Below are 27,494 nucleotides of genomic sequence, written 5' to 3'. Positions count from 1 at the left end.
CCCCACAATGCAATTTTCTTTTTGTCAAAAGATTACAGAGAACAATGTGATGCTTTTGGTAAAGAGGGCTTCTAGATTTGTGAGGAGGGGAATGGAAAGGGAACTAAGAGTTTTTCTCTTTTGCTGGAAATATCAGATGGTAGGATTAATGTGTGAGACCAGCCTATCTGATTAGTCTCCTGCCAGGGTAAATGCTGATTATCAATACACAGATGCCATTTCTGTCATTGGAGTTTGCTAACACCAAAGAGAAAATGAATCAGAGTTTATGAGAATAAGGCTATGCGAGTGGAAATGCGAAACAACAACAGCAACAACAAGAACAACGACGACGAAGAATTGAGTCTGCCAGTTGCAACAACACTACAACTGGCTCAATATTTTTTCCCCATAGAATTGAATTTAGGGCACGAAATAAACCCATTTGCTTGATACTGTGTAGCTATTTTATCTTGCCACACATTTTTCTCAATGGGGATAGTGATGTTTCTCTAAGCAAGCAGTTCATTGCTTTACTGAGTAGTCCTACCCAGTGATCCAGTTTGGTTGTCCCACCTGCTGGTTCATGCAGGTGAATTTTATCATGTCTGTTGAGAAGGAAGTAAGGGCTTCACCCTCACAACGTAATCGAGTCTGCCTTCGAAAATGCTTTCCAACTTCAAACTAACTTCAACGTCCAGGATGCAAATTTGAAGAAAACAAAATCTGATTTGGATAACTTCAGGAAAGGTAGATAGAACTAGCATCTTTCCAATGTGGATCAAATCCAATGCATGTAACGATCCATCCATTTGGAAACTCAATAAAACACATTTTAGGCAATGGTTTCTAATTTTGCCACTTTTGACTGAAGATTTGGAGCTTTTAATTTCGTTACATGGAAGAAAAAGGCATCTCAACCTCAAGTCTTTGAAAAATCACAGAAGCTAATCTGCTTTATCCAATTATGTCACCCGAATATAAAACTACTAGTTTTTCCCAATGAGATTAAGTAATTAACAGTCTATAGGCTGGCTAACAACATGCTTATAGGTAAATTCTACCCCAAGGACCACACTAGCAAACTCTTCTCAAATTAATCCTACCTACAAAACTCAGACAATAATATGACAAAACCACTAAAAAATCCAAAGCTAATTAAAGATACAAAGCCAAGCCAACATCGTAAGACAAACTTGTCAGACTCTCTGTGGTTGGAGCTTGTGTGATAAATGAAGGTGTAGTGGTGGCCCTTCCTGGATCATGTTGTAGGGCTGTTTTTCATACTTGCTCCGGGGAGCTTCCTATTCTTCTACCCATCACTCTACCTCCACAGGCTTGTTTAGATGTGGCTCACCAAGCCTCCATCAAGATGTAGAGGCTCAATCTCTTGCTGCCATCCACATGTCTCATATCCCTCCCATTTGACTGGAACACTGAAGAGATTCCCTTTACAAAATGCTTAATCTTCAATCCTGCGAATAGCTGCACACCCATGATGCACATCACCATTTACGATGTGATGAATAGAGGGCCTAGAAAACAGTCACAAATCTTCATCGGGAAACCAAAGGCATCTTGTCTCCAGGGATAGGAAGGCAATTCATCCTCCATGTTCAATTTGTGTCTAAGCTATGTTAAAATTGGGTCTACTAAATAATCGGGTGGTGATCCAGAGCTTGACTGTCACATTTGATAATTGTGCTGCTGACATGGCACACACATTACATTCAGCCACCAGAGATGACAGAGCATTCTCTTGTCTCTCTGTTGTATATAGAAAGATATAACAAGTCACTGAAACTTGAGCTACAAGTCTTTCACCTATGAGGCAATATGCTTGTTTCTGCGGAAACCTGCCCCTAGCTTTCTAACTTCTAGTTTCTGGATACTTAATTTCAAAAAGAATCTGTGCCTAAATCTATGATGGTCTAAGATCATGGTGTAGTATTAAGTTTTGCATCAAGTTGGTAGGCATCTTTATAAAGAAGTAGTCAGGCACACTACTTTGGTAGGCCAAGGAAAACAGAGAAGTTGAGTCATTGCAATGTTCTCAGCACAATTGTTACATGTGACACCCGCTGTGGGTGTTGTCTTTGATGATTTAATTATCCTCATAGTAGAGGCACAGAGAAGATTCAGGTTTCATTGGTGTGTGTGTGTGTGTGTGTGTGTGTGTGTGTGTGTCTGTCTGTCTGTCTGTCTGTCTGTGTGTATTTGAAAGTGTTGTTGCTGAAAGTGTAAACATAAAGCTCAACCACACTGGGAGCATAAAAAGTGCAGGGTTCAGCTGCTGGGGTTCACCCATCAGCCATATTAACAGCACGGCTTCAGCCATTGGAGTACAGCTTCCATAACCTTATTATGCAACAAAAGGCCTTAAAACCACATGTGATCAGAACAGAACTCAAACCTGGCTCTTCTGCAACCAGGGAAATACCTAACCTTGACAATGAGAGTGCAGAGTGACTGCCTGCTGTTCTTACCACAGACCTGCATGACTTGCTTCAGAAATCATACAAGTTTGCATCTTTCATGTGCATATATGTTATTTATCTGGCCATGACTAAGTGAACAGAATTCAATAGCTCACCAGATTAAAGGTTATGTGGAATTATATGTCAGCAGGTAATTACAAGTAACTAATGCGTGGATAGTGTTTACTGTTAAGTGGAGACTTTTTCTGGTGAGCTGGAACGCTACAGATGATATTTACATGGTGATGCTTAGGGACAGAAGATGATGTAGAAGATCATAAGGAGGAGAGATAGTCATAACTGATAAGTAAATACTCCAAATTAGGTGAAATATTTCCAATCTGCAGGAATCTTTGTAAGGATCCCAGGGTGAAACATGATCCTAAGATCCACGTTTTTAAGAATGAAAAGTTAACTACTACTTACAGAGTTTGGAATTTTCTTTGGAACTTTCATGGAACTTCTTTATACTAGTATAAACCTCAATGAATTCAGTGATTGTATTTTAGCCAACAGCAAAATTTTTAAAAAAGGCAAAGGGTAACTGAAAGAAAAAAAATAAGAAATTCTAGCAAATAGAAAATGTGGACAATGTTTTGGAAGTCCAGATAGTGAAGACACTAGGAAATAAATTGTATACTATTACTTCTAGGTAGTGATAACTTGAGTTTGTTTCCACAGATTTCATATGTAAATCTATCGAAATACAATTTTAAAACACTGGCAGTTATGGATCTGCCTACTGGCTGTAAGAAGTGTGAATTCCTTGAGGGACATTTTTCAGACCTGCCTCATCTCTCACCTGTAGGATGAGTTCCATATTTTGACTATTAAGTTGTGCATCCACCAAACTGCTCCTCCAAAGGAGAGCTTTGCACAAGGAGAATCCCTGGTGAGGAGTTAAGCTTTAAGTCACGGAGTTCAGAATTGTTTATGCCAGCTGGTGGAATAAAGTTATCAAAATAAATGTTATTCCTCCTCATCATTAAAATCTGAAAAGAAAGTAATCTGGAACAGGATGAAAAAACAAAACAAAACAAAGCAAAGCAAAGCAAAGCAAAGCAAAACAAAACAAAACAAAATAAAAAAACAGTCCTCTGGTCCTGTCATTTCAAGAGTAGAATTGCTAAGCTCATTTGTTTCCCTGTTACTCTTGACTTTACAATGTAGTTACATCTAATCAGTGGGTTTAGACAATGGAAATTCTCACCTGAAGATTTAGTCTGTGGGAACCACAGAAATCATTTAACTACGGATTCTGAAATACATTCTTTTCCAGACAATAGTGTATAGTTTGGGGGATCACTACTGTTGAAAGTCTTTGCAGGTCCCTTGTTCATGTGTAAGTTAGACCACTTGTTTGATTCCTCAGGAACCTGTCATTATCACATGTGCTTCTCTTTCTTTGTTTTGGATAGTGTGGACTTAAACAAATATTGTAGGGACTATCATTCCGTAAAGCACAAAAATAATGAAATCCGAGAAATGTATATCAAATATTAAAAAATAAAACACTTCTCTCAAGTTGTAGTGTCCACTTACAATGACTTCGGTTTTTCACAGATATCAGGGGGAAAAGGCATAATAATAAACATAACAAAAGAGAACTTTCCCAAATGAGTGGACTTCCACCAGTAACCACTGGTAAAGGAAGAGGGGTTGGACAGTGGCACTAGAGATGGAAGAGCGCCCACTACAACAAATGGGCGTCAATGCGCAGCCAACACAGTCCCTGACGAACGTAGCGGACAAGATTGGTCATGCTGCTGTGCTGGGTCAGAGGCCCCATCAATGTATCCAGATCGCCAAAGAATTCTGAAAATCAGAACAATATTAGGTCAAGCTTTTATTTACTATCCAGTAAATATACAACAGAATGAAAAGGTGCACTTAAAACCACAATCGTATGGACATTGGAAGATTTATTCATTTGTCTATCCATCCACCCATCCATCCATCCATCCATCCATCCATCCATCCATCCTCCCATCCATCCATTCATCCATTCATCTTTTCACTCAACCAACATTTAAAAGGCTTATTAGGAATCCCAAATTCCATGTGTATAGCAACCTCAATTATGTTTTATTAAGCTCCAAAAATCTGGCACCACAATGTTTGTATTACTGTGATTAGTGAAACAGAGCTCACTTAAATCTGCTGTTTAATTTATGCCAGGTTTTGTGTATCACTATACTTTCTCAGACAGCATATTCTAAAAGTATAGTACCATGCTATGGATATTTTTTATATAAGCAAAAATATTATCAATATATAAGTGTATATATTTGGCTACATATTGCTATAAATGTTATAATATTCACATGTTTTAAAATACACACAAATTACACTTATAAGTATATTTGAATATATTTTGTACAATATAATGCATTCATATTTTATATTATAACTTAATTTTTATGAAAGCTCCCTTATATACTAATGAGCTTCTTATAAATATCATAGCTTTTCTCTGATATTGTGATGTTCATGTTTTTTGTTTTATCTACTACTAAATTGAAAATATAGTTTTCTTTGGTTCAGATGAACTGATCTCATTTTCTTAGTATAGAAAAAGCCAGTTAATCTGTTGTACCCATCACCTTCCACGGTTGAATAAATGTCTTGGAGGAATCTGAATTAGGAAGTTTTATTGATTACTTTAGTGGTGGAAAATGGCCTGTGAGTATCTGGCAGATGTCAACTTCTCCCACCCCCACCCCTGGAAATGACTAATAAGAATGCTCAGCTAATTCTTTCTAGTTCACCTGGGAAAGGAAGCAGCCTTGAGGCTACCCTACTGAAAACTCACCATTGTGACTAGAGCATTAGACACTTTGCCTTAGGGGAGGGGTGTGTGTAGGAAAGACTATGTGGTATCTAAAAATTCCTTAGATTCCTTTTCGTCTCACATGGCTTTTCTGACTGCAGATCCCAAGAGGGCTCACTGGCGTCTTTTCTTGTTAGCTTCCCACAGGGAAGGCTGCCTCAGCCAAATGTTTGTGCTGAGTGAGGGTAAGGAAGCCAAGTTCAGGCCGGAGGTGGGACTGGAGAGTGTCTTAAAGTGGCTGGGATGCTCTTTTACCTCCTTGGAAAGCAGTTTCCATGCACGGGTTACACGTGCTTGATTGTTCAGCAGATGGTGTTTCACTCGACAATGCATTTATTCTTCATGTTATGTATAACATATGGACTTCTCTAAGTATCAACTTCATTTGATTATGTGATACTTTTTAACTTGTGCTATGCAATAAAAGTAATCTCCGCTGACAAAGGAGTAAATTACTTTTGGCATTAAAATATTTTCTTAGGTAATGTGATACTAAGGAAAACATTAAAGACACAGCCATTGTTCAATGAATGTGAGACTCCTGTGAGCCAGGATGTCCCCTGGGCATTCTGTTCAAGGCTCCCTACGGCATTCTTAATTGGATACCTAGGTCACCATTCTAATGAACACTTCAAGGGAGTAATGTGTACAACTGAGGTAGGTAGGGAATGGTGCGACCTGACCAAAGGTTAGGGGGCAGCATTCACCCATTGGCCTTTTTCAACACCAGAATCTTCTGTAGTAAGGTATCTCCAGCTGTATGGGTGGGTGGGCAGGGGCAGGGATGGAGATTTTCTGCTGAGAGAGATATCACCACCCATCTCCATGAAACAACTGTCTTGGAGAAAGTGTAAGTACACACTTCTGTAAGTGAGATGCAGACCTCGTGTCCAAAGAATAACCCTGAGTTATATAATTTCTATCTTCACACGACAGATGTTAGAAGAATCCTCAAATCTAAATAGGTCAGAAATTACATGTATGCAGAGCTAAAGGCAGTGAGCTGAAAATCCCAAACTAGATTTTCTCCAAAGTCCACTGAAAAACCTAATAAAACATTAGCAAGACATGTTCTCTCTGTTGGTGCAGTGACAGCGATGTTTTGATTCAATATTAGGCAAAGAATTTAGCAACTCCTTGACAAGCTGTGCTAATGACAAGATGAGCACTATTTCACCCTAGCATCACCACAGTCATCACGTTGCTCTTGGAAAATTCTGCAGTTAATTTAGAAGAAATTACTTGAACAGATTTTGAAAATGAATGCAATTATAAAGGGAATCCATAAATATTGAACTTCCTTGCAGTTACCAATACAAAATTAGATGATAGATTAGAACCAGACAAACCAGAAAAATATCATGATGCCTTTGTGTTTGCTTGCAGTTCTAGAGCCCTGTGGGGCCCCAGTCGTCTGGGCCAGGTTTATCTGGGTTTCCAAAAGTCGAGAAAAGCAAACACTCTAAGAATTGCCCTTTGTACAGATAAGTGAATTGGAGCTTCTCACCAAAGGTCTCTAAAGACCTGCAAAGAGCATGTTTTCTACAATAGGCAGTGTAGCCTATTGGTTTGAGTTAAGACTCTGGCGTCAGATAGTTTCTGCTTCTAACAAACTTAAAGAACTCTGATAAGGGTGAAATTTTTAACCTGAAAATCCTCAGTGTCTTCATCTATAAAGTAAGAATAAATGAGACAACCAATAAAAGGGCAAGTAGGATAGTACCTGGGCTGTAGAAATCACTGGGGAACCACCTGCATGTTTAATTCTCAGGAATCACTAGAAGTTGAAAGCTCAGTTCAGACTTAGGGTCTAAAATTGTGTTTTGTTAGCTGTAGAATTGTGTGTGCGTGTGTGTGTGTGTGTGTGTGTGTGTGTGTGTTCTGTCTGTATATGTGTCCCTACATGTGCTCAGGCGTGAGGCGGTACACATGTGTTTGTGTGTGTTTATGTGTAGAGCCCAGAGACCGATGTCAAGTATTTTCCTCTGCCACTTTCTAGCTAGATGTATTTTTGAGCCACTGTCTCATTATGTAGCTACAACTGGCCTGAAACTTGCTATTATAGATCAGACTGGCCTAAAACTCATAGAGATCCACGTGCCCCTGCCTCTCAAGTGCTGGGATTAAAGGCATGTGCTACCACACATGGTTTAATTTTAATTTTTGTGTATATGTATAGTGTGTGTGTGGTGTGTTAGTGTCAGTGTACTTGTGCCTGTATGCACGCATGAGTTAGAAGGTAACCACAGATGTCAGTCTTCATCTCCATCTTTTGTTTACTGCTTCTGGTCCATGCATTTCCAGCGAGTCTCCTGCCTCAGTCTTGTATCACCCATTAAGGGTGCTCTGATATCACAGATGCTTGTGCAACTGCATCTGGCTTTCATGTGGGTTCTGGGGATTCAAACTCAGGTTGTCAGGCTCGCATCACAAGTGTCTGACACACTGAGCCAACTCCTTAGATACTTCTCCATCTATTCTTTGGAGATAGTGTCTCCCACTGAACCTGGAGCTCATGGATTCAGCAAAACTAGCTGACCAACAAGCTCCAGAGATCCTCCTGTCTCTTTCTTCCCAGCACTAAGATTACAGGTTTGCCCCACCATGCTCTTTACATGAGTGTTAGGGATCTGAGCTCATGTCTTCATGTTTGCATGACAAGAATCTGAGTTATAAAGATCTAAAACACTATAGAGTCATGAATGAAAACATTTTTAAGGGTATCTATATTGTATGTAATGTCTTATGCTAGGTTATTTACATAGTTCATTAATCTCTATTAACTTTCTGAGCAGTTCCTCCACCACCTTTACAGAGACAGAAGTCAGGAAGGACTTCCCAGATTTAAGTAACTTGCAAAGTTTGCCCAAGGAACACATCAGCCAGGCCACATTCATACTTAAACTAGTACAGAATCTACATCTTTCTTACTTTGATGACACTGTTTACCCACATGATTATCAAGACAGTAGTAATGGGCAGCATGGAGGAGGCACGAGGAAGAGGGCACCTCATTCTATAATCAGGCAGTGCTCAAGTGCCTAGGGTGGCAGCTTTTTAAAAAAAATTTTTTTAATTTACTATTTTTATTTTATGTGTATGCATGTATTGTGTGCATGAAGGTAAGTGCACCTGTGTCGTGCAATGCCTGTGGAAGACAGAAGAGACTGTTGAATCCCCTGGAACTAGAGTTACAGACAGTTGTTAGCTGTCATGTGGGTGCTGGGACTCAAACCCGGGTCTTCTGCAAGAGTAATCAGTGTTCTTAGCTGCTGAGCCATCTCTCCAGCCCCTAGAATGGCAGCTTTTAAGAGAGAAGAGATGCGGAGGAAGCTGAAGCTCTGGAGCCTAAGAGAAAAGGTAAGGAGAGCTACCTGGGCTTGGAGGATTTGGGGAATTTTCTGGTCAGATCCATGGATTACATTGTCCCCTTCATCTTTGAATGGATATACTTGCTCGGGACCCAGAAGGACTCATGCCCACCCTGTGTAACTTAGATTGTAAAGGAAGCTAAATGTCTCCTTATTACTGGTCAGATTTCTATCACTCCAGCTTGTCACCTATTTCTAGTCTGATTCTAATAGATTTCCATGTGTTCCTACCATATCTGCAGTTGGCCAGTCTGTTATTAGTGGGTTAGAATGCTCTATGGAAAATGAAGCACCAGAATAAATGTGTGGTTTGGGTTTTACTTTCCAATGGCATTAGGTCGGTGAGGCTTGATTTTGAGTCTAATGATTTTTGACCCTGGTGAAGCATGGTCTTCTGTGCATTTGTTGTACAGCAAATCTTATGTGTTCCCACAAATAGGATTCAGATCCAATCATCAGTGCATGAAAATTCCTAGCTGAGCTTTACTCTTCACTTCAAAATGCAAAGCATGCTCTCATATATTCAACTGAAGTTGATGAGGATAATGAAAGTACACGACCTTAGTTCCACCTCACCTCTCAAGAAATAAACAGATGCCGACAAGATCTTAATTAATTTTCAAACCACCCCTTTTGCCTTTGCAACTATTTCTCTGTGTTGATCCTTGTCACTGAGTGAAATTCTGAAAACACTGTGTGCCAATACATCACAGTTTAGATTAGTTTAAACTTTAAAGAAGAGTAAATATTTAGGCCTTTAATCACTCTCATTGCAAAAATAGGTCACTGTGTCAGACCTGAGCTAACTTCTTGTCTAAGACCTGGAAATCAGAAGGATCGAACAATATAAGATCATCAAGTACATGGATTCAAGTCCTTCAAAGCACAAGTTACTGCAGCCTGATCTGTGAGCAAAGAATACAACAGACAAGCATACCTTTGTTGTCTCTTGTCAGTTTATCAGCCATATCCCAGTGTTCATAACCCCGAAGCACATTACTGGTGATATTGACATGGCTAGCAGCCATGTGGTGAATGCGCTGGGGGATGGTGACAGGTCCATTGTTACAATTCCCCATTGAGTTGGTTGGAGAGACATTATTAAGAGAGACTGGGGATGGAGTGTTTCTGGAGAATGGAAAGAGATAGGTATAGTTAGTTTGATAAGGAAGAGTGACAGCAGGGTCTGACTGCATACAATCTGAAGGATGCCTCCTCACACTGCGCTCTCCTCACAATACCACTGGCCAAATTGGAGTTTAGTGCCATGAACATGTGTGAAGCCACAGTTGAAAGATTCTCTCCACATCTCACTAGTTCTTCTCACACTATATCCTAGACCTCCAGTCAACATTATGGCTTTCTTCACAAGCTCCAGTGTGGAGAGGTCTTATTGCTACCACAGATCTGCATCATCTCACTAACACCCTGAGGTCTATATTGTGGCCCTCTAATGCGTCACCTCTCACTGGCTCTGACAACTGAAGAGGCTTTTGTTTGAAGATATGAGGGGAGAATTGGGTAAATCTTTCTCTGTCATTAATGCTCCATACAAATGTAGATTTTACTTTGAATATTTATGACAAGTGTTGCAATATGTCAGGGAAAGAAACAACTCAGAGCTATGATGATTTCTCTACTGGTCACAGAACGGCTACTGGCACTTACAAAACATTTGATGTGCAATATTGGTCTATCATGACATTGTTGTTGGAAATCACAGTGACAGTTCATTCCAAATATACTTGCCACACTAAGCCAAGTGCAATTGATAGAAGCCCTCCACCCACAGGAGGAGTATTGGAGAAGGTAGAAAGAAAAGTAATATTTTGAATAACTTTTCAGGATTCTTTAGCGTATGCTACAGTGATGAACTGTTAATTGGTGACTGTTTGCCTACACGCTGGCTTATAAAGTGGAGTCTTCAAAGTTCCTACTTTGGACAGTTCCAGTGTTTGGATATAGATTTTCACTGAGTTCTTTAACATCAATGATAAGTTGACACACAGCATGGACATAATTTTTCTTCCAGTGCCTAAGTTTCAGAAAGCCTGCTACAGACTTGCCTAGAGTCAGTCCTGAATGTGTGAGTAGTTTGAAGTACATGGAAGCAAGGTCTAGGCCTCCATTAGCATATCTGTCCTGCTTCAGCCACAATTTAAAAAAAACTTCCCACACAAATGCACCCACTTTATCAGGGTAGAACATTTTAAGGGAGTAACAGAAATGGGAAACCTTGTGTGGTAGCACATTTCTATAGTTCCAGCTACTTGAGAGGCTTAGAAGAGAAGGTTGTTGAAGATAGGGGTTTGAGAGGAGCCTAAGAAACAAAGTCAGATCAAGTCACTTGAAAAGAAAAACAGACGAATACATACATACATATATAAATTGTAAACAAAAGAAATTTGACAGAGATAGCTTGGGAATCTGCATGTTTGAAAGAACCTCCTCACCATACCAGCACATCATCAAGGAACCCTTCCTCCTCCCCCAACCCCTTATCAGCTTCTGTTGCTGAAACCTCTCTACATTTCCAAGATATCTATGTTTTTGAGTCCGTACATGCTCACTACATAAATGAACATCATTCTGTTGGGTAGCACACACATTTGATTTGGGAAGTAAGTCACACATACCAAAACGCTGTTACTACTGGAAAACTCTGTGAACAATTACATTTGAAATCCACTTCCCCAGACTCAAAGCCATGAGAGAAAGTTTGGGCACTTCTTCCAACGAAAGTATATCTTACAGTATGTTCTCATATGAGAAGGAGGGTAGATCCTCAAACTTGCTCTATATTTATGTGCTCTAAGAACATATGAGGGTTTTTCTGCTATGTTTATGATTTCTAAGATATTTTCCTGCTTCTCTATAGAATGAATTATTCTCAAGGCAGGTATAAGATATGGAGATTCCTAAGCCAAGAGAGTTTATCAAGGTAGGGCTAGCTAGCATCTGGGGATATGGCTCAGTGGTTAAGAGCACTGATTGCTCTTGCAGAGACCTGGGGTTCAAGTCCCAGAACCCACAGGGTGGCTAATAACCATTTGTAACTCCAGTTCCATGAGATCTGATGCCAACTTCTGGTCTCTGTGGGATTTGCACATATGGAGTACACCTAGATGTAGGTAAGCAAAACATTCATACACATAAAACATTTAAAGTGAACAGAGAAGGGTTAACTTGTGACACAAACATAGCGAATGATAGATTCTTTGTCATCATAGGTAGCAAATGTTATTTTCTAGTCGTTTTCCTCCAGTGATAATCATTAAGTGTTAAATGTCAGTTTATGGTAAAATTGAATAGATTCTCATTTGTAATCTCTAGAGAAAATGGCAAAACAGTCAGTTGCCACACGTATTGAAAAAGAAACTCTGTAGTAGGGAATACTAAGTGGCTCATATTCTAACCCTACCTTGCTACAAAATTGTTTTATACTAAGCATGGTCCTTCTCCTTGATGGACCCTTAGTTTCATACACTGAAAGTAAAGATTAGATTCAATGTTTCCCATCACACAGCTATGTATCTTTGTCTCATACATCTTGAAAAGCCTGTCTCCATTTACATATAGAAGCTTAAAAAGGTTGATTTTGTGGACGCATAGAATAGAACCATTGTCAGTAAAGGCTAAGGAGATGATGGGGTAATAAATTGAAACAGGTCGGGAATAAAATTATTTAAATAAGAGGAATAAGTTATAGTGTTCTATAACAGAGTAGGTACAGAGTAGCTCATAAGAATCTGTTGTGTGTTTTATAGACATAGAAGACAGGTGCTCCAAGGTTACCAGAAAACAGAATTCATAGAACAGAACTTAGAAATTCTAATCATCTTGATTTGATCATTATATACTGTATACATGTATCAAATTATCACATTGTATCATTAAAACATACTATTGTTATATGAAAATTTACAAAACACCTTTTTTTATTACATCGAGGTATCATTAAGGGCTTTTCTTCATTTTCATCCTCTACCTTCTTTCTTCTAATAGTCAATAATGGAGGCGATAAGAACAAGAGCAGGGATGGTTAATTTTCCTTGTCAGTTTGACTGGACTTAGAATCCTCTAGAAGATTGGTGTATCTGGGTGTGTCTCTGGCTACATTTCTAGAACAGCTTAACTAAGGAGAGAAAACCCAGTTTGAATATGGGTGTCATGATGCTATGGGCCAAACAAAGGCCTAGACTGACTAAAAGGCAGAAAAGGGAAATGCCTGATGAATGTCACCATTAATTTCTTTCTGCTTCCTGATCCGGTGAGATGTGAGCATGCTGCTGCTGCATACTGCTGCCACTGAACAATCCCTGCCATGATGTACTATATCCCTTTGAACCATGAGCCAAAATAGAGTTCTCCATCCTTAAGCTACTTCTTGTCAGATATTTTGTCACAATGACAGGAAACTAATACAAGATCTGGTTTTGGTTATTGCTGCTCTTACACTAGGCAACATGATCTGATCCTTTGAGGAATGTTCCTGTATATGACACTACTGTACTAAAGAAATTCAAATGTAACATCTAAGAATTTGTGACTATAGCAAAGAGATAGATGAAACAGAGCTTACATAGATTGTGCTCATCTGCTTCATAGTGGCTTTCACTGGTACTTAGGGGTTTCCTCGCTCTTTTCTTGGTGTGTCTAGTCACAGAGCGTGTCCTTTTCTCCATACTTCTAAGTCATATTGCACTGAGAGAATATATATGGGATCCTACTTCTTACAACTATCCTGGTCCAGCCCTCCATCCTTCTTACCTCATAGCCACACTTGGCCCATTTCTCTTCCTTATACTCATGGAGTACACTCCTCTCAATTTTTCCTTGTTTGAAATTCTCATCCCCAGATGTCCCATGACTTGTTCTATAACCTTCTCTAAATGATCTATTGAATATTGTGCCACTGCTTCTTTCCTCTATCCAGTCTTGTTTTTGTCCTTTATTTGCTTCCTTTTCTTCTATGACATTAACCACCATTTGGCATAACACATATTTTTAATTATCTTTCTCCTCAAACACAACAAAACCTAATGGAGACTGGCATTTTCATCTATTCCATCCTGTGTTGTACTGCAGCATCTAGAACACTACCTGGCACGTAACATGTGTTCAAAGAATACCAACTGAAAAAAATGAAAGAATTGCATCTGTTCCTTTATTTAGTATACACTACATAAAAATGCCATGAAAAATAGAAAAAGAACAATATATGAAGCACAAGAATTGGGATTTGTTTGTAAAGGCACTGGCAGAGTATTCCTTTATACAGTATAGGAACTTGGTAAATGAAATAATGAATGACCCACCATTTAAAAAGAATACATAAGGGGGCTGAGGAGACTATTCACTGGATAAAGTGTTCACTCTATAAGCATAAGGAGCTGAGTCTGCATCCCAAGACTTCAAAGAAGCTCAGCTCCTTCCAGATGGACAGTCATGCTACAAATTATCCAAGCAGCCAGATTTGACAGCAGATCCTTTCTGCCAAAGTCCTTTCTATTTCCATTCTGCCATGTTACCTCCAAGCATGTATTGCTAAATACTTGACTGAAGATTTCATGATAGGTGCCCACTTCCATCATCATCATAGTGTCCATGTTAGTTTATTTCCCGTATTTTCCCCAGATTCATAGGTATTTCATGTATATTCATGCCAGTGTTGCCTTTTATAAGCTCAGGGAATAGTTTTTAGTCATCTGAATGACCCATCCGATGACTAACAGAGTCCTTTCATCACTGGGATGACCAATGATTCAAGTAACTACACAAGCCTGCCTTTAATTCCTTCAGCATGGTATTCCCCACACACGTCTACTGAAACAGTACTTTAAAAACCTTCAAATGGGATTTTTGCAAATACCAGTTGTTATCTTATCCTTCTTTATTATCACTCTATTACATTTGAGATGGTTGTCCAGCCCTTTTAACCCCTCTATATCATGGCTTCTAGAATGCTGCAAATCTGGGCCATCTCCTATTACTGTGGACAGTTGAAAAAGACAAAGAATTGGAATTAGATTAATGAAGAGGAACACTAAATTTGAATGCCAATTAAGCAAAATGTTATTTTTTTAAAAAAAGAATTGCATTCTACTTCTTGGTACACTTGTTTCCAAAAGGATACTTAATTGTTAATGCATTTTTAATTTCATCAGGAAAATTCATTGTGGAAATTTACTTTCTCTCCTCATTTTTTCTGCCTTATAAACTTGCTTATCCCTGTGAGTCACTACTATCTATTCCCTCACAGAAAAATGCTGCTGATCCTTTTCTGATAACCAAGTATTTTTCTTCCCTTTCTTCCAACTGGAGACATTCTCTCCTGGTCGGCATGCAAGATAGTCCCCAAAGGTCTATCCTGAACCTTCTATTCATTCCTACACATAGCTTCCCATGAAACTCTTATCTATGCCAGCACCACCTCTGGGCAGTTGAATTCCCAATCACTAGCCTGATGAGGAGGCTTTAAAATCAGAGGTGTTTCTGGAAGGTGCTATGAGAAGTTCTTGAAGGATCACAGTACCCTCATTCATTTGGAAGTCAGGGTATCTAATCTTGACTGGAGATAAGAATTCCTGTCTGGCCAAGCCCCAAGGTCCAAACTCTTCTTCCTGGCTTTTCATAGTACTTTTGTTCATACCTGCTACCTCTCTCCACTGAACTATGTTCTTCTGTGATACAAGACCACATGTAATTCATCTCTGTGACACTCCTACCCTTATACAGGACCAGATGTGGGACAGATGGATTTGAAGTATTTGCTGAATAAATGTGATTTAATCCTTGTATGAATATTTGGAGTTGCCTCATTCAAAAGCAATGATAGTTTACCAAAGGGAGTACACTTTCTTCGAACAGAAGCTGCTTCAAAACCATTCCATGAGTTTTTTTTAATGTGACTTCACAAGCTTAGAATGTGTTTTGAGTTCTTCCATTTCAGAATTTTAAAAATTCCAGTGATTCTTTACTAGCTGCTTACCTGACCTTGCCCTTGCTTCATTCTGTGCTCAGAGAAAATAGCTTTCTCTGAGCCCCTCAACGGTTATTTTTTTTTTCTGAACTTCCAGAGAGTTCTTTCCCCTTTGTTCATCAATATAAGAGCAAGACCTACTTCAACAATTGAAATGGTGTTTCCTTTCAATGCAGTAATTGAACTAATGTGTAGTTTTTAATGGATCTGTTACCTAGCTCTGAATGTTTTTACGATGTGAAAGTGGAGTTCACTGGCCCACTACTTTGTGAGTATGCTTTGTAGATATTTATGAAGTGTCATGAGAGGATATTTTGCTCTTGAGGAAGTTATTTTGGTCAGAAATATAAGAATTTAGAGATGATGAACAATTGAAAATGAACTTATAATAAGCTCTTTGTGAACCTGTATTGTTGATAGAAATCTAATTTCTTTTCCTATGGCTAGTAGGAAGCAGACTTGGAAGAGGGAGGGCACTTTTAGAATCAGAGGTGGCATGATTGGTTAGGCAATTTAGCAAAGGCATATGGTGGAGACAGAGTGGGATTCACAACTTTGCTCTATAAGAACCATGTTCTTGGTGGGTCTAGGAGAGCATAATGCCTGGCTCTTTTTATTTCAGAGGGAGAAGGACGAATCTTGAAAAAAGGAGTCCAGTTAGCTTAACCAGTCAGACAAGGGCAGCCTCAAGTCCGGGGCAACAGTTTCCTCCTGATTCCCACTGTAGTGCTGTGCAGTATAGAAGGGACCCCCAGTAGGCAGGACTCTAAATAAGGCTGCAGACCTGGGTGAGTTCATGAGGCTTTACATCAGTATGAAAGTGCATCCTTTCATATTTTAGGTCAGAGTATTTTAGTATTAATATACTATGAAGGTTCAGCTAATTGGCTGACTAAGTGCCTTCACATTTTCAGGTCTATTATGCCTTTGGTCTTATTAAACAGCACTTACCATATATCAATGAATATTTCATTGGTTTTTCATTACAGAGTGAACCACTGACAAATCACTGCAGTAGATTTAGTTTTATCCTGCCTCCCTGAAATGGCATGATGCTTGTCACCTCCTTCGCTGATATTTTTATGGCCACAATTTGGCTTAAAAATCAAATAGTGACAGAATGTGGAAGCACACCATTTTAAACTTTGTGTTTTGCTATCAGCTGAAACCTGGCTAAAATTCTGTGTGTACAGAAATGACTACAGTCTTGAAATTGTCCTTCACTCTTGAGTGGTCAATGAAAAATATTCGGGATCTATCCAATCACTCATTTTTATGAAAAAATAATTTTTGCAGAATACTTACTTTCCATTGCCTACCCATGGAGATGGTATCTGAGCAACTTTTGAAGCGTTTTGCTAAAAGAAAAAGAAAGAGGGAAATAAGGACATCTATTTTGTGTTTTATTAATTCAGAAACAGATGTAAGTGTGATTTAGAGTACATTAATATTGATTGCAGCATTTTGAAATGCAGAGCTTGGATGCATGTGCACGTCAGCATCACGATGCACACTCGATGAAAATAGCTGGTTAGGATAATTAGTGGGCTCCAATCAGGACCATGAAAGTCACTTGATGAAAGATCTCATATACTAAAAGGCCCAGTAAAATCAGACTCGGTTCTCCAAGAAATGGTTTAATTATCCTCATCTGAAATTTATTCTGAAAAACAAGCTCTTCAGAGTAGAAGTAAGCTTTTCACCTTTACCAGTTGAAAACTTTTTCCCTGGGATACAGGTTTAACTGTAAAGTCCGGCATTCCAGGAGGATGCCAGAAACAAGCAGTTATGGTGCAGTTATGGTCTTCTACTGCCTCTTGGCCTCCATCAGAGATGAGGGAGAGAGAGAGAGAGAGAGAGAGAGAGAGAGAGAGAGAATTTTCAGGAGCCCAGTAAAAATTCAATGCTGCTCTGGAGTCATGGAAACATGGGCGTAGCATGCATTCTGAAGACTCAAGGTTTAACCTTAAACAAACAGTGCATTCACAGGTTAATGGTTTATTTGCCACCTGCTTTGCTATTCTTAATTCCCTCTAAGCCTGGAGAGGACAAATATTAGAACAGTGGCTATCAGTGGGACTTCAAGACCGGCAGCAAGAGACCCACAGGGAACCGTGAGAAATGCACGTTCTCAGGGCCGATTGTGGATCACATACGTGGGGGATGGGAACCAACACTCTAACTCTATGGACCATCAAGTGAATTCAGAAGCCCAGTGAACTCAACATCCACCTTTCTACGGCACACAAGGAGAGGTTGCACATATGAAAGAATGGAGAACTGTGTGTGATCCCTTCTTACCAACATGAGGACAACCTTTAGGCCATTATGTCTATACAACCCATCAAACACAGTAAGTGGGGACTTGCTCATTTCCCCAGCAGAGTCTCAGTGTGCTCACATAGCAATACATTGCTACTCAGTGGATATTTGATATTAGCTGATGATTTGGTTCATTTCAAATGACTGATTGGTGCAGTTTACCTATGTGGTATCATGCACCTGACTGAAAAGTCATTTTCTTTTGAGGTCAAAGCAAGAGAAAGAAACATTGAATCTCCTCAACTTTAAATTATGGCCAGGATTGGTAAGCAGTGGCCATATTTGAGCATAAGATAGCCAAGTCTAGTACCAGGCAACTGCTTCAATCTTTGAATTTAAAAAAAATATATTTATTATTTTTATTTTATGTATATGTGTGTATTGCCTGCATGTAGGTAAGTGCACACGGAGGACAGAAGAGGCTGTCGGATGCCCTGGAACTGGAGTTACTGACAGTTGTTAGCTGCCATGTGGGTGCTGGGATTCGAACCTGGGTCTTCTGAAAGAACAACCAGTGTTCTTAACTGCTGAGTCCTCTCTCCAGCCCCGAATCTTTGAATTTTTATCAGTCCCAAATTTTGGCACTGCATTTTATAGTGGCCTTCCTTTTTTTTTTTTTCTTTTCTTTGCAAGTCAAAAATCTCAGCTCCCTAAAGGATGGATTAGTCTGTCTGCCGATTTGTTTGTTTTTGTAATCAAGGCAATCAAATGTCTTAAATTACAACCCTTGCACTCCAAGATACCCCATGACCATAATTCTTTTAGGAATGTAGGTATATGTCAACCCAATGTCAAGGTGACCATTAAGATTTCTGCCACTGCTAATGGATTTCTTCATTGGTTTCATTTTCCAACAAGAGGCTAGTCACAGATATAACTTATAGCAACAGATATAAGTTGTGACCACCTTGCCAGCGGGTAGATACATTTCTCCCAGCAGAAACCAGGAACCTGCCAAAGGCCATTTGGTTAATCTCAAAAATAGACTACTGCCTTAGTGCAGCTTCTCATTCTGGAATCAAATCACGTGGAAGCTTTCTGCCCATCCGCAAAGGAGGGATAGGAAGGCCATAGCCAGCTGGCATGAGAGAGGTGATAACTTTGGCAGTATTGTCATTTGACAGTTGACAACATGTCCGACATGTTCATTAAGGATCAGTCTATCTCTATAAATTATACAAGACAAGGATTACCTTAAAATATTCCATCAGTGATCTAGAGTACTTCATAGCATGGTCCTTCTTCAGCTTAAACATCCTCAAGTAAAGAAGCGATAAGCACCGGTAGCTGTGGTGATGGGAAAAGGGTTATGTTAATGATAGCACCTAATGAAGACCATACACTATTAAATATACATGTTCATATTTTGCAGTTACTTGCTTAATCTTATATTGGGAAGTATGTAAATACAGTTTTAAAAATGAAGATGAAATGATTAAAATCTCATTTTGATAAGGGTATAAATTGAGGGAGTAGATGTTGAGTCGGTTACTGAAGAAATCCATTAGCTAGCCCTTGACAGTTTATTAGAAAACCAGAATACTGATCTGGGATAGGCAGCTTAATATGATGTAGAATGTTCACACATCAGTGCAGCAATTCATCCGTTTTCCTGTGGACTCTATGGAACTCACCATAATACTGCCAGCTTTTTGTCACCATCAGAAGCCAAAGGGCTTGCAAAGTTCTTCAGCCTCATTGCATACCTTTAAAGAGAAAAGAAATACCCAGGTGGAATCTGGATTTTCCTTCAAAATTCCCAACATAGACCACATTTCGGTTGTCTGAATGAGTTACCCTCCCCTTTGCTCAAGGCAGATGCCAAACTAACCCTTTTCTCTTTAAGCAATTTTTAATTAATTATTTTTATTTTATGTGTATGAGTGTTTTGCCTGCACATATGCAAGCATACTATGTGCATGCAATGCCCACAAAGTCCAAAAGAGGGTGTTAGATCCCCTGGAACTGGAGTTACAAGTGGTTGTAGCCACTGTGTGTGTTTCTGGGAACTGAACCTTGGTCTTCTGTAACAGCAGCCAGTGCCTTTAACAGCTGAGCCACCTCTCCAACCCCCAACAGATTATTTTCTAAGAACATATACAGAAGCACAGTCCACGCAGCACAATTGAATCTGATGTAACATATATAACTTAGCTCTGCAGAACTAAGTTTAATTCTGAGCTCATATTCTGGAATAAGGCTGTGGAATTCATGTGAGTCTCTACCTATATATAAATGGTGGCAAAATATTGTTTTTACGACCATGCTTGTCAAACACCATTATTATTTTTTTCATACAAGGTGGGCAAAAATGTGTCTCAGTTCACGGATGAAGTAATAAAAACAACTATATCTGACATGGGTTAGAGAGGCTTCAATCAATTAAAAGATCTTTTCTAATGGCTTAGATTTTGAATACATTGGTAGATAGACAGCCAGCCAGATAGATAGATAGATAGATAGATAGATAGATAGATAGATAGATAGATAGATAGATGATAGATAGATAAATGGTAGAAAGAAAAAGAAAGAAGGAAGAAAGAGAAAGATGGATAGGGAGTGTGTGTGTGTGTGTGTGTGTGTGTGTGTGTGTTAAAGGACAGTTGATTTCGCAGTATTTTAAGGTCTAAGCAACATTCATTTATAGGGCTTGTATATTTTGTCTTGCCATTGTCTTTAGCTGTTATTGTTTGAAACTGGGGTGATAAAATTTCAAGAGTTCTCATTTCTTTTTCCCTACTAGCTGACCACATCTCATTCTGGGCATTTAGAGTCTTCAAAAATCAATTCATTGCATAAAATCATTGTGTGAGCTTTAATGCAATTTCACAGGTATTTATGGTAGAATAAGTAATTGAGTTCATTGTGGCAGAAGAAAAATTGAAGAGCATGTGTAGGCAATGGGGAGACTACAGTGCCATCACTCTTGCCACTCAGAAAAGCTTCCCAAGAGCACCAGGAGCCCAGGCTCATCCCCCTCAAGACTTTGTGTCTCCTTAGCATTCTAGCTGGCCTGCTTTCCTGGCAACTTTTCAAATTCTATTCAGTGAACATTTTTTAGCAGTGGGACTTATATACCTTCTGTTGCTGCAGTATCAAGAAGAGGGATTTGTATTATGTAATATACCTAACTTTCTTTGATAGCTGGTTGAACGAAATGTCAAAGGCATTGTGGTGTTTTCTTGCAGATTCTCATGACTCAGAGAAAGTATAATTATTTGAATGAAGCAACTGGGGTGCTCCCTCTACTGACTGCATGCTATTGGGAAGAGAGTAATAAAAAAATCCTTCACCATGGTATTTCACTACTAAAAGCTATATTCATATTGCTGTCATCCTTTAACTGCTACCACACATGCGGTGACTTGATAGTGGACTTTCAGTTGCTGAAATGGGTCTTAAGACCTAGTTGGCTTAAATTCATTTTACTCCCGATTGAAATTCCTCTCATTAAAAAATAGGGACACATGCAAATCACAGAAATATATATATATATATTACATATAGAGAGGACACCCAAGTGAGTGCATGTAAAACTGGGAAAATCTAAAAAGGTAACAACTTTGGTGAAATCTGAATGAAGTCCATGGATTCTGTCAATGCCAATGTCCTGGTTGTAATACTATACTTAGCTATGGAAGATGTTTCCACTAAGGAAACTAGGTGAAGGGTACACAGAAATTCTTTGTATTACTTCCTACAGGTGCATATGAATCTATACTTATCTTAAAATAAAGAATAAAATATTGAGTTTAAACACAATGCTAATGGATTATCCATTGACTTTTATCAGGTTCCATTGAAATATATTTTTGTAAGCACAAATATATCATATAATGAAGAAATATGAGTTAAGAAGAATTTTTCTAAATAATTAAAACAAAGTTTTTGAAAGGAAATAAATATTAATTAATGACTATCTCATGTCATATTTTACCACCAAATAAAATTTGGTATTTTGCTTGTGTACTTTTAAAAGACTTGCTTATTTTTTATTTATCATCTTTATGTGTATGTGTGCATGCCTGTGTAAATTTATGTGTACCACTTCTGTGCAGGAGCCTCTGGGGGCCAGAAGAGGATATCAAATCCCCTGTAACTGGAGTTACAGGCAGTTATGATCTGCCAAATGGTTGTTGAGAACTAAACCTGGGCGTTCTGCAAGAGCAGTATGCATTCTTAATAGCTGAGCTATCTCTCAGCTCTTGCAGAGGACCTGGGTTTGATTCTCAGCACCTACATGGAGGCTAACAACAGTTTTATCTCAGTTCCAGGGGATCCAACGCCTTCTGATCTCTGCAGGTATTGCATGACAGAGGCACAATTAAACACATGTAAACAATATACTCATACACATAAAATTTAAAAAGTATTAATGAATAGTTTTTTTGTAAACCAGTGTCATTTCATATATGTGTACATATATGTCCATATGCACATGTTCTTATACCGCTAAGTGTTTTCCATACAAGAAATTCAAATTTCCACAAGCTGAAGTGTTGTGTCCAAAGATGTAAATGCTTGTTTGCATGGCTTTTTTCTGTAATACCAAATTGCTCTCAAATTTTGACCCTCATCAGCCATGCGGGAACGGCCTACAATACGGTTTTCTTTTCTCCTTTTTTCTGTTAAAGCTAGGTATTAACATTTTACTATTTTCTTGTTAATTTAGCATACCTTGTTTACATTTGCATGTTTGAATGACTAGAGGAACACAAATTTTTTGTTCGATCTTCCTTCACTTGTCCCCTCAAGTTTGAATCATTATATTTTTTTCCAGAATACTCATCTTGTATAACTTTGAAAATTGCATGTATCCTTGACTAGACACTAAGAAATCAATTCGCCCTTGAAAACTACCAGAAGGTAGTGGTAGTGGCAGGTTCCACAGTGTATAAAACAAGCTGAGGAGAAATATTTTCTATTTTTCTCTGGTGCTTAGACTTGAAACAGTTCCAAGAAAAACATGGTAGACTGGCTATGTAGGCAAGGCGATAGCTTTCCTTGAATCTCCCACTGCCTACAACTCTAGGTAAAACTTCTGATACTAATATTTATGCATATATGTATGACTATGTGGAGAAAGTTGTCTAAAGGGAGAGGGAATGGAAACAACAGAAGCTGACGGGGAAAAAGAAATACATCTGTTCCTACATCTTAGTCTTATTAGCAAAAACAATGAGTCTATAAGAAACAGTATTTTTTAAAATGAAATGGAGTTTTTTTTTTGTCATTTTGAGACAGGGCCTCCCTGCAACCCCAGCTGGCCTGGTCTGGAACTCGCTATGTAGACCAGGCTGGCCTCGAAATCACAGAAATCCATCTGCCTCTGCCTCCCAAGTGTTGGGATTAAAGGCATGCGCCACCGCATCCAGTTTCATATTTATATCTTTCTATATTATTTCCTGTTGTAAAACATGAAAGCAGAAGACAATATTTGAGAAGATGAAAGGAACCAGCAAGATGGGGAAGGCAGACATGGCAGTGTGATGGAGGACAAATACAAACAACGTACAATAGTATATGTGCATGAAAATATAATGAAATCCATTATCTTGTACAGTTACAAAAAAACTTCAAAATTGCTGATTCTGTGATTTGTTTAATATTCTCTTCTTTTGCTCTTTTGGAACATATTCTTTGGGAAATAGTCAAGGTAAATATATTCACTATTTGTCTAAAGTCTTAGGGATAAAGATCCTGACATATGTAACAGTTTATGTAGATGATAATAAAAAAGGAAGCCTGACATTGCTAAGCAATGGAGCTCGAGAAGATGGGACATGAGGGCTTCTCCGATAAAGAACTGTTCACCCAGTAAAAAGCAATCATTTAGGGGTTATGAATACAGATCAGTGGTAGGGCTCTTACCTAGCAAGAACAAGTGAAGGTATCATCCTCCTTATCATCATCAAAAAAAAAAAAGTGAACTGTGGTGCATATGGATTATTTGGGGACATATTACTTTTATAATATTTTCAAATAAGTGGAAAAAACTAGAGTAGATATTTATTCTTCTCCTGCCTCCTTTTCCTCTTTGTTTAGGAATGTTTTGATAGTCAACAATTTGTACTCCCCCAAGACCGATACATCAGAATTATTGATTTCAAATGTAAATGAATGCAATAATACATGTAGTTACTTTTACTATTTTATCTTATATTCTCTTCCTCTATTGTCATCCTTCAGCCATCATCTTATCTGATTTTTGTATTCCAGATGCATGAAAATTCTGCAAAACATCTGGAGCCTTTATTAATTTATTGACTGTGTGTACATGTGCATGTGTGTGTATATGTGCGTTTGTGTGTGCTGCGTGCACACATATGTGCATGTCGTAATGTGAGTGGAGATGTCAAAAGACAACTTTCAGGAGTCACTTCTCTCCTTCCCCCTGTAGGTCCCTGGGCTTTAAGTCTGGTAAGTCAGGCTTGGCGGCAGTAACATTTACCCACTGGGCAATCTTGACAGCCCCCTCCTTCCTTTTTTAATAACGAAGATAGAAAGTCTTAGAAAACATGAATTGTAATAGAAATCTGGAGAGCATAAGTTTATTTTGAATTATAAAATTACCTTTGAAAAGAGAAGTCAAATGAAAAAATTATACTTTACTTCCCCTGCTACATTTTAATTTTAATTTTATGAATATTGCAAATTATAAGACTCACATTATAACCTCTTAAGGGGATAATTTATAAAACAGTGTCCATCATTTATAAATATTCTATGGTATTAATAAAATAGCAGGAACTAATTATAATGACTTCTAAGAAAATGCCATGGACACATTAATATGTGGAAACAATATTTAAGAGCAATAACATTAAGAATTTCTAATTCTGTATGAAATGAGCTTAGGAATGTGGCACATGAAAAGCTTTTCACCTGAGGAGCTCCACAGTCTCAGAATACATGGTGTATGGGGACTTCGCTTCCAGAGGATCACGTTCCATGGCATTGCCACACTCAGTGAAAGAAAGGGCTGCATCAGCATAATTCACAGCTTTGCCAAATTTCTCAAACTGTAACAGGAAAATGACATCAGCATTATACTCTCTTTTCTTATTTATATAAAGAAATCATTCACAACTTGGAGTAATTTTTTCCCTACACCATAAGGAATGTTTGGTAAGATCTAGAAACACTTTTGGCAGTTTCTATTGGGGAAAGGAAGTACCTAGTAGGCAGAGACCAGGGATATGCTAAGCATCCTAAAATACACAGGACAGTCTCTGCAACGGAGAACTACCACCTCCAGATGCTCAAGTTGAGAAACATGGATAAAAATAAAGAAAAATGTATGAATTGGTATTAATAACTAAGGAAGTATTTTAAAGACCTGTTGCCATGACAGTACAACTGACTGAGAAAAAAGAAAATGCAGCCAAGGCATTATTGTTGATGTTATCACTGCATTTGGGTCAAGAAGAATCTAAATGAATGCCTTTCCTCATTTCTGATCACTAAATATACTGAACCAGTCAGCCATTGACATGTTATTTAGTCAGGGTTGGAAACTAAACTTAGTTTCTTGCTTTAGATCGCTTCATGAGTACATCAACTCTATCCCAAGGAGGAAAGTCAAAGATTGATATTATTTTCATGAAAAATAAGAAGTTGTAGCATGACTGTTGACAATAATCGCATGCATCAAAAATGAGGGGCTGAAATAGTGTGTCAAAAGCCAAAAATATAGCACTGCTAAGTATTTTTAGTTTAGTAAAATTTTATTGCAAAGGGTTTTAGCCCCACTAATGGTCACAATTAAACTGACTTAGATATACTGATTTCTTTTTTATGTGGAATGAATATTACAGATGACACTTTTATAGTGAGTATTTTATAACAGGATTTAACATTTTGAATTTTTGATAGCTAGATGTAAGAATTCTGCTAATATGCCATTTTCTGTAAAAGAACCAATATATTTCAGGTTTTGCTGTTTTAATCTTCCCCTATACCTTTTATCAAAATATTTTGTATGCAATTGTGAAAGCTTCAGTTCTCTAAATGGCAGATCAGCTGTCTCTGGAAAAGTATTAAATATGACTATAAAATGATTAGTTGCAGGTCCTGAAGTGTCTCTTATTGCAAATGACTCTTTGCAATAAACATTCTTCAGTTTTTATGCAATGAAGGAACTCTGTGGTTTCTTTTCTGTAAGCTATTGTACAGAAATACTTTCAAACAAATCCAAAATAATTTTAGGAAATTCTAAATATGTGCATGAAAATTCATTATTTTCTGTTTTCTTTTATGAGATAATTGCCTTATGTCTTCAGCTTCATCTAACTAGCCCTTTTGGAAATTAATTTCTATATCTTGATTTTTGTAGGTTACTTTTCATTCACAACCCCAGCTGGAGGAATCATTAAACATCATGTAGTCTCAGTCTTCAAAAAGAGGAGACCCAGATGTCCAGAGAGAAAAGTACATAGTGCAAAGTAATGGGCCTCAGTTTTTCCATTCACAAAGTGAGAGTTTGAAACAATAAGCATGTTTATAAGAGCACTGTATATATAAGATCAAGACAAAATTATTCCTCCGATTATGTCTCAATCTTTTTACCCATTATCACTAACCCCCAAAGAACTTTTCAAGATATTTTTATAAACTGCCAAAGATATTGTTAACTTTATTTATGTTAACTTTATGTACATGAGTGTTTTGCCTCTATGCATGTAAGTGCACATGTGTCATGCCCAGGGAGGCTAGAAGAGTGTCGGGTCCCCTGGAACTGGAGTTATGGATTGTTGCGTGTGAGTCACCATGTGGGTGCTGCAAAAGCAGTCAGTGCTTTTACCCACTGAGCCATCCATCTAGCCCCTGGCAATGACGTTTTAATACAAAATATACTGAGTACCTCTTTACGTGGTCATTTTGAAGGGCCACAGCTCTGTGTGATAGCTAGGATTTTTTACTTCATTCCATGAACTGATTTTTGTCCCTAAGGCACAATCTCTTCAGTTGTTAGTGATATTTCTTAGTCATATATTTGCTCGTTGGTATGACTTTGATTTTTTCAGTTCTTCAAATGTTCCACCTACATAGTCTCGCACATGTGTCCTAGTCTCTTCATCTTATGCACCACCTGTCAAGGGGACATTTATATACTTCCTTGTGCTAATTTTTTTTAATTTAAATTTTTTTTTTACAATTAAAGTTACAGTTTTAACAATATACAAAATATTACAGTAATTCAGATTTTTTGGCATAATGATTACAGATGTGATACATACACTTCATATCTCATAATAGCGATGAAGATTATACAAAAGCTATTAAAACCATTATGAGAATAAATTCAATTGTCACTTAAGTATCTAAAGCTATTTTCCTTTGCGTTCTTCCAGAATGATTTGTTCTTATTCTTTACCTTAATTTGAGGGACTTCAGGAAGATACTTGTTTTTTTTGTTTGTTTGTTTCTTACAGAAGAATTCATTCCAAGGCAATTGACATTAAGACATTTTCACATGCATTTCTAATCTCTATATACATGACTATCACTGGTCACAGTCGCCCACCTTCTGA

The 27,494-nt window shown here is 38.1% G+C and overlaps 1 protein-coding gene across 5 annotated transcripts in view; it reads right to left on the bottom strand.

Annotated features, from left to right (window-relative positions):
• Positions 1–395: 395 nt before the first annotated feature.
• The window catches only part of Aff2 (AF4/FMR2 family member 2), a 560,677-nt gene continuing 533,578 nt past the window's right edge, over positions 396–27,494 (bottom strand). For all 5 annotated transcript variants that reach the window (XM_029565511.1, XM_017799178.2, XM_029565512.1 and 2 more), the window contains 6 exons: positions 24,847–24,983; positions 19,596–19,667; positions 19,155–19,248; positions 16,945–16,997; positions 9,595–9,785; positions 396–4,271 (listed from right to left, as the gene is read on the bottom strand). In XM_029565511.1, coding sequence (XP_029421371.1) covers positions 4,150–4,271; positions 9,595–9,785; positions 16,945–16,997; positions 19,155–19,248; positions 19,596–19,667; positions 24,847–24,983 — 669 coding nt within the window. In that variant the 3' untranslated portion in view covers positions 396–4,149. The remainder of the gene's footprint in view (positions 4,272–9,594; positions 9,786–16,944; positions 16,998–19,154; positions 19,249–19,595; positions 19,668–24,846; positions 24,984–27,494) is intronic.

This window comes from Nannospalax galili, unplaced genomic scaffold, assembly GCF_000622305.1.
Source record: "Nannospalax galili isolate Female #2095 unplaced genomic scaffold, S.galili_v1.0 scaffold198, whole genome shotgun sequence".
NCBI lineage: Eukaryota > Metazoa > Chordata > Mammalia > Rodentia > Spalacidae > Nannospalax > Nannospalax galili.
Note: the sequence above shows the minus strand (reverse complement) of the source record. Positions and strands in the feature narration are given on the sequence as shown.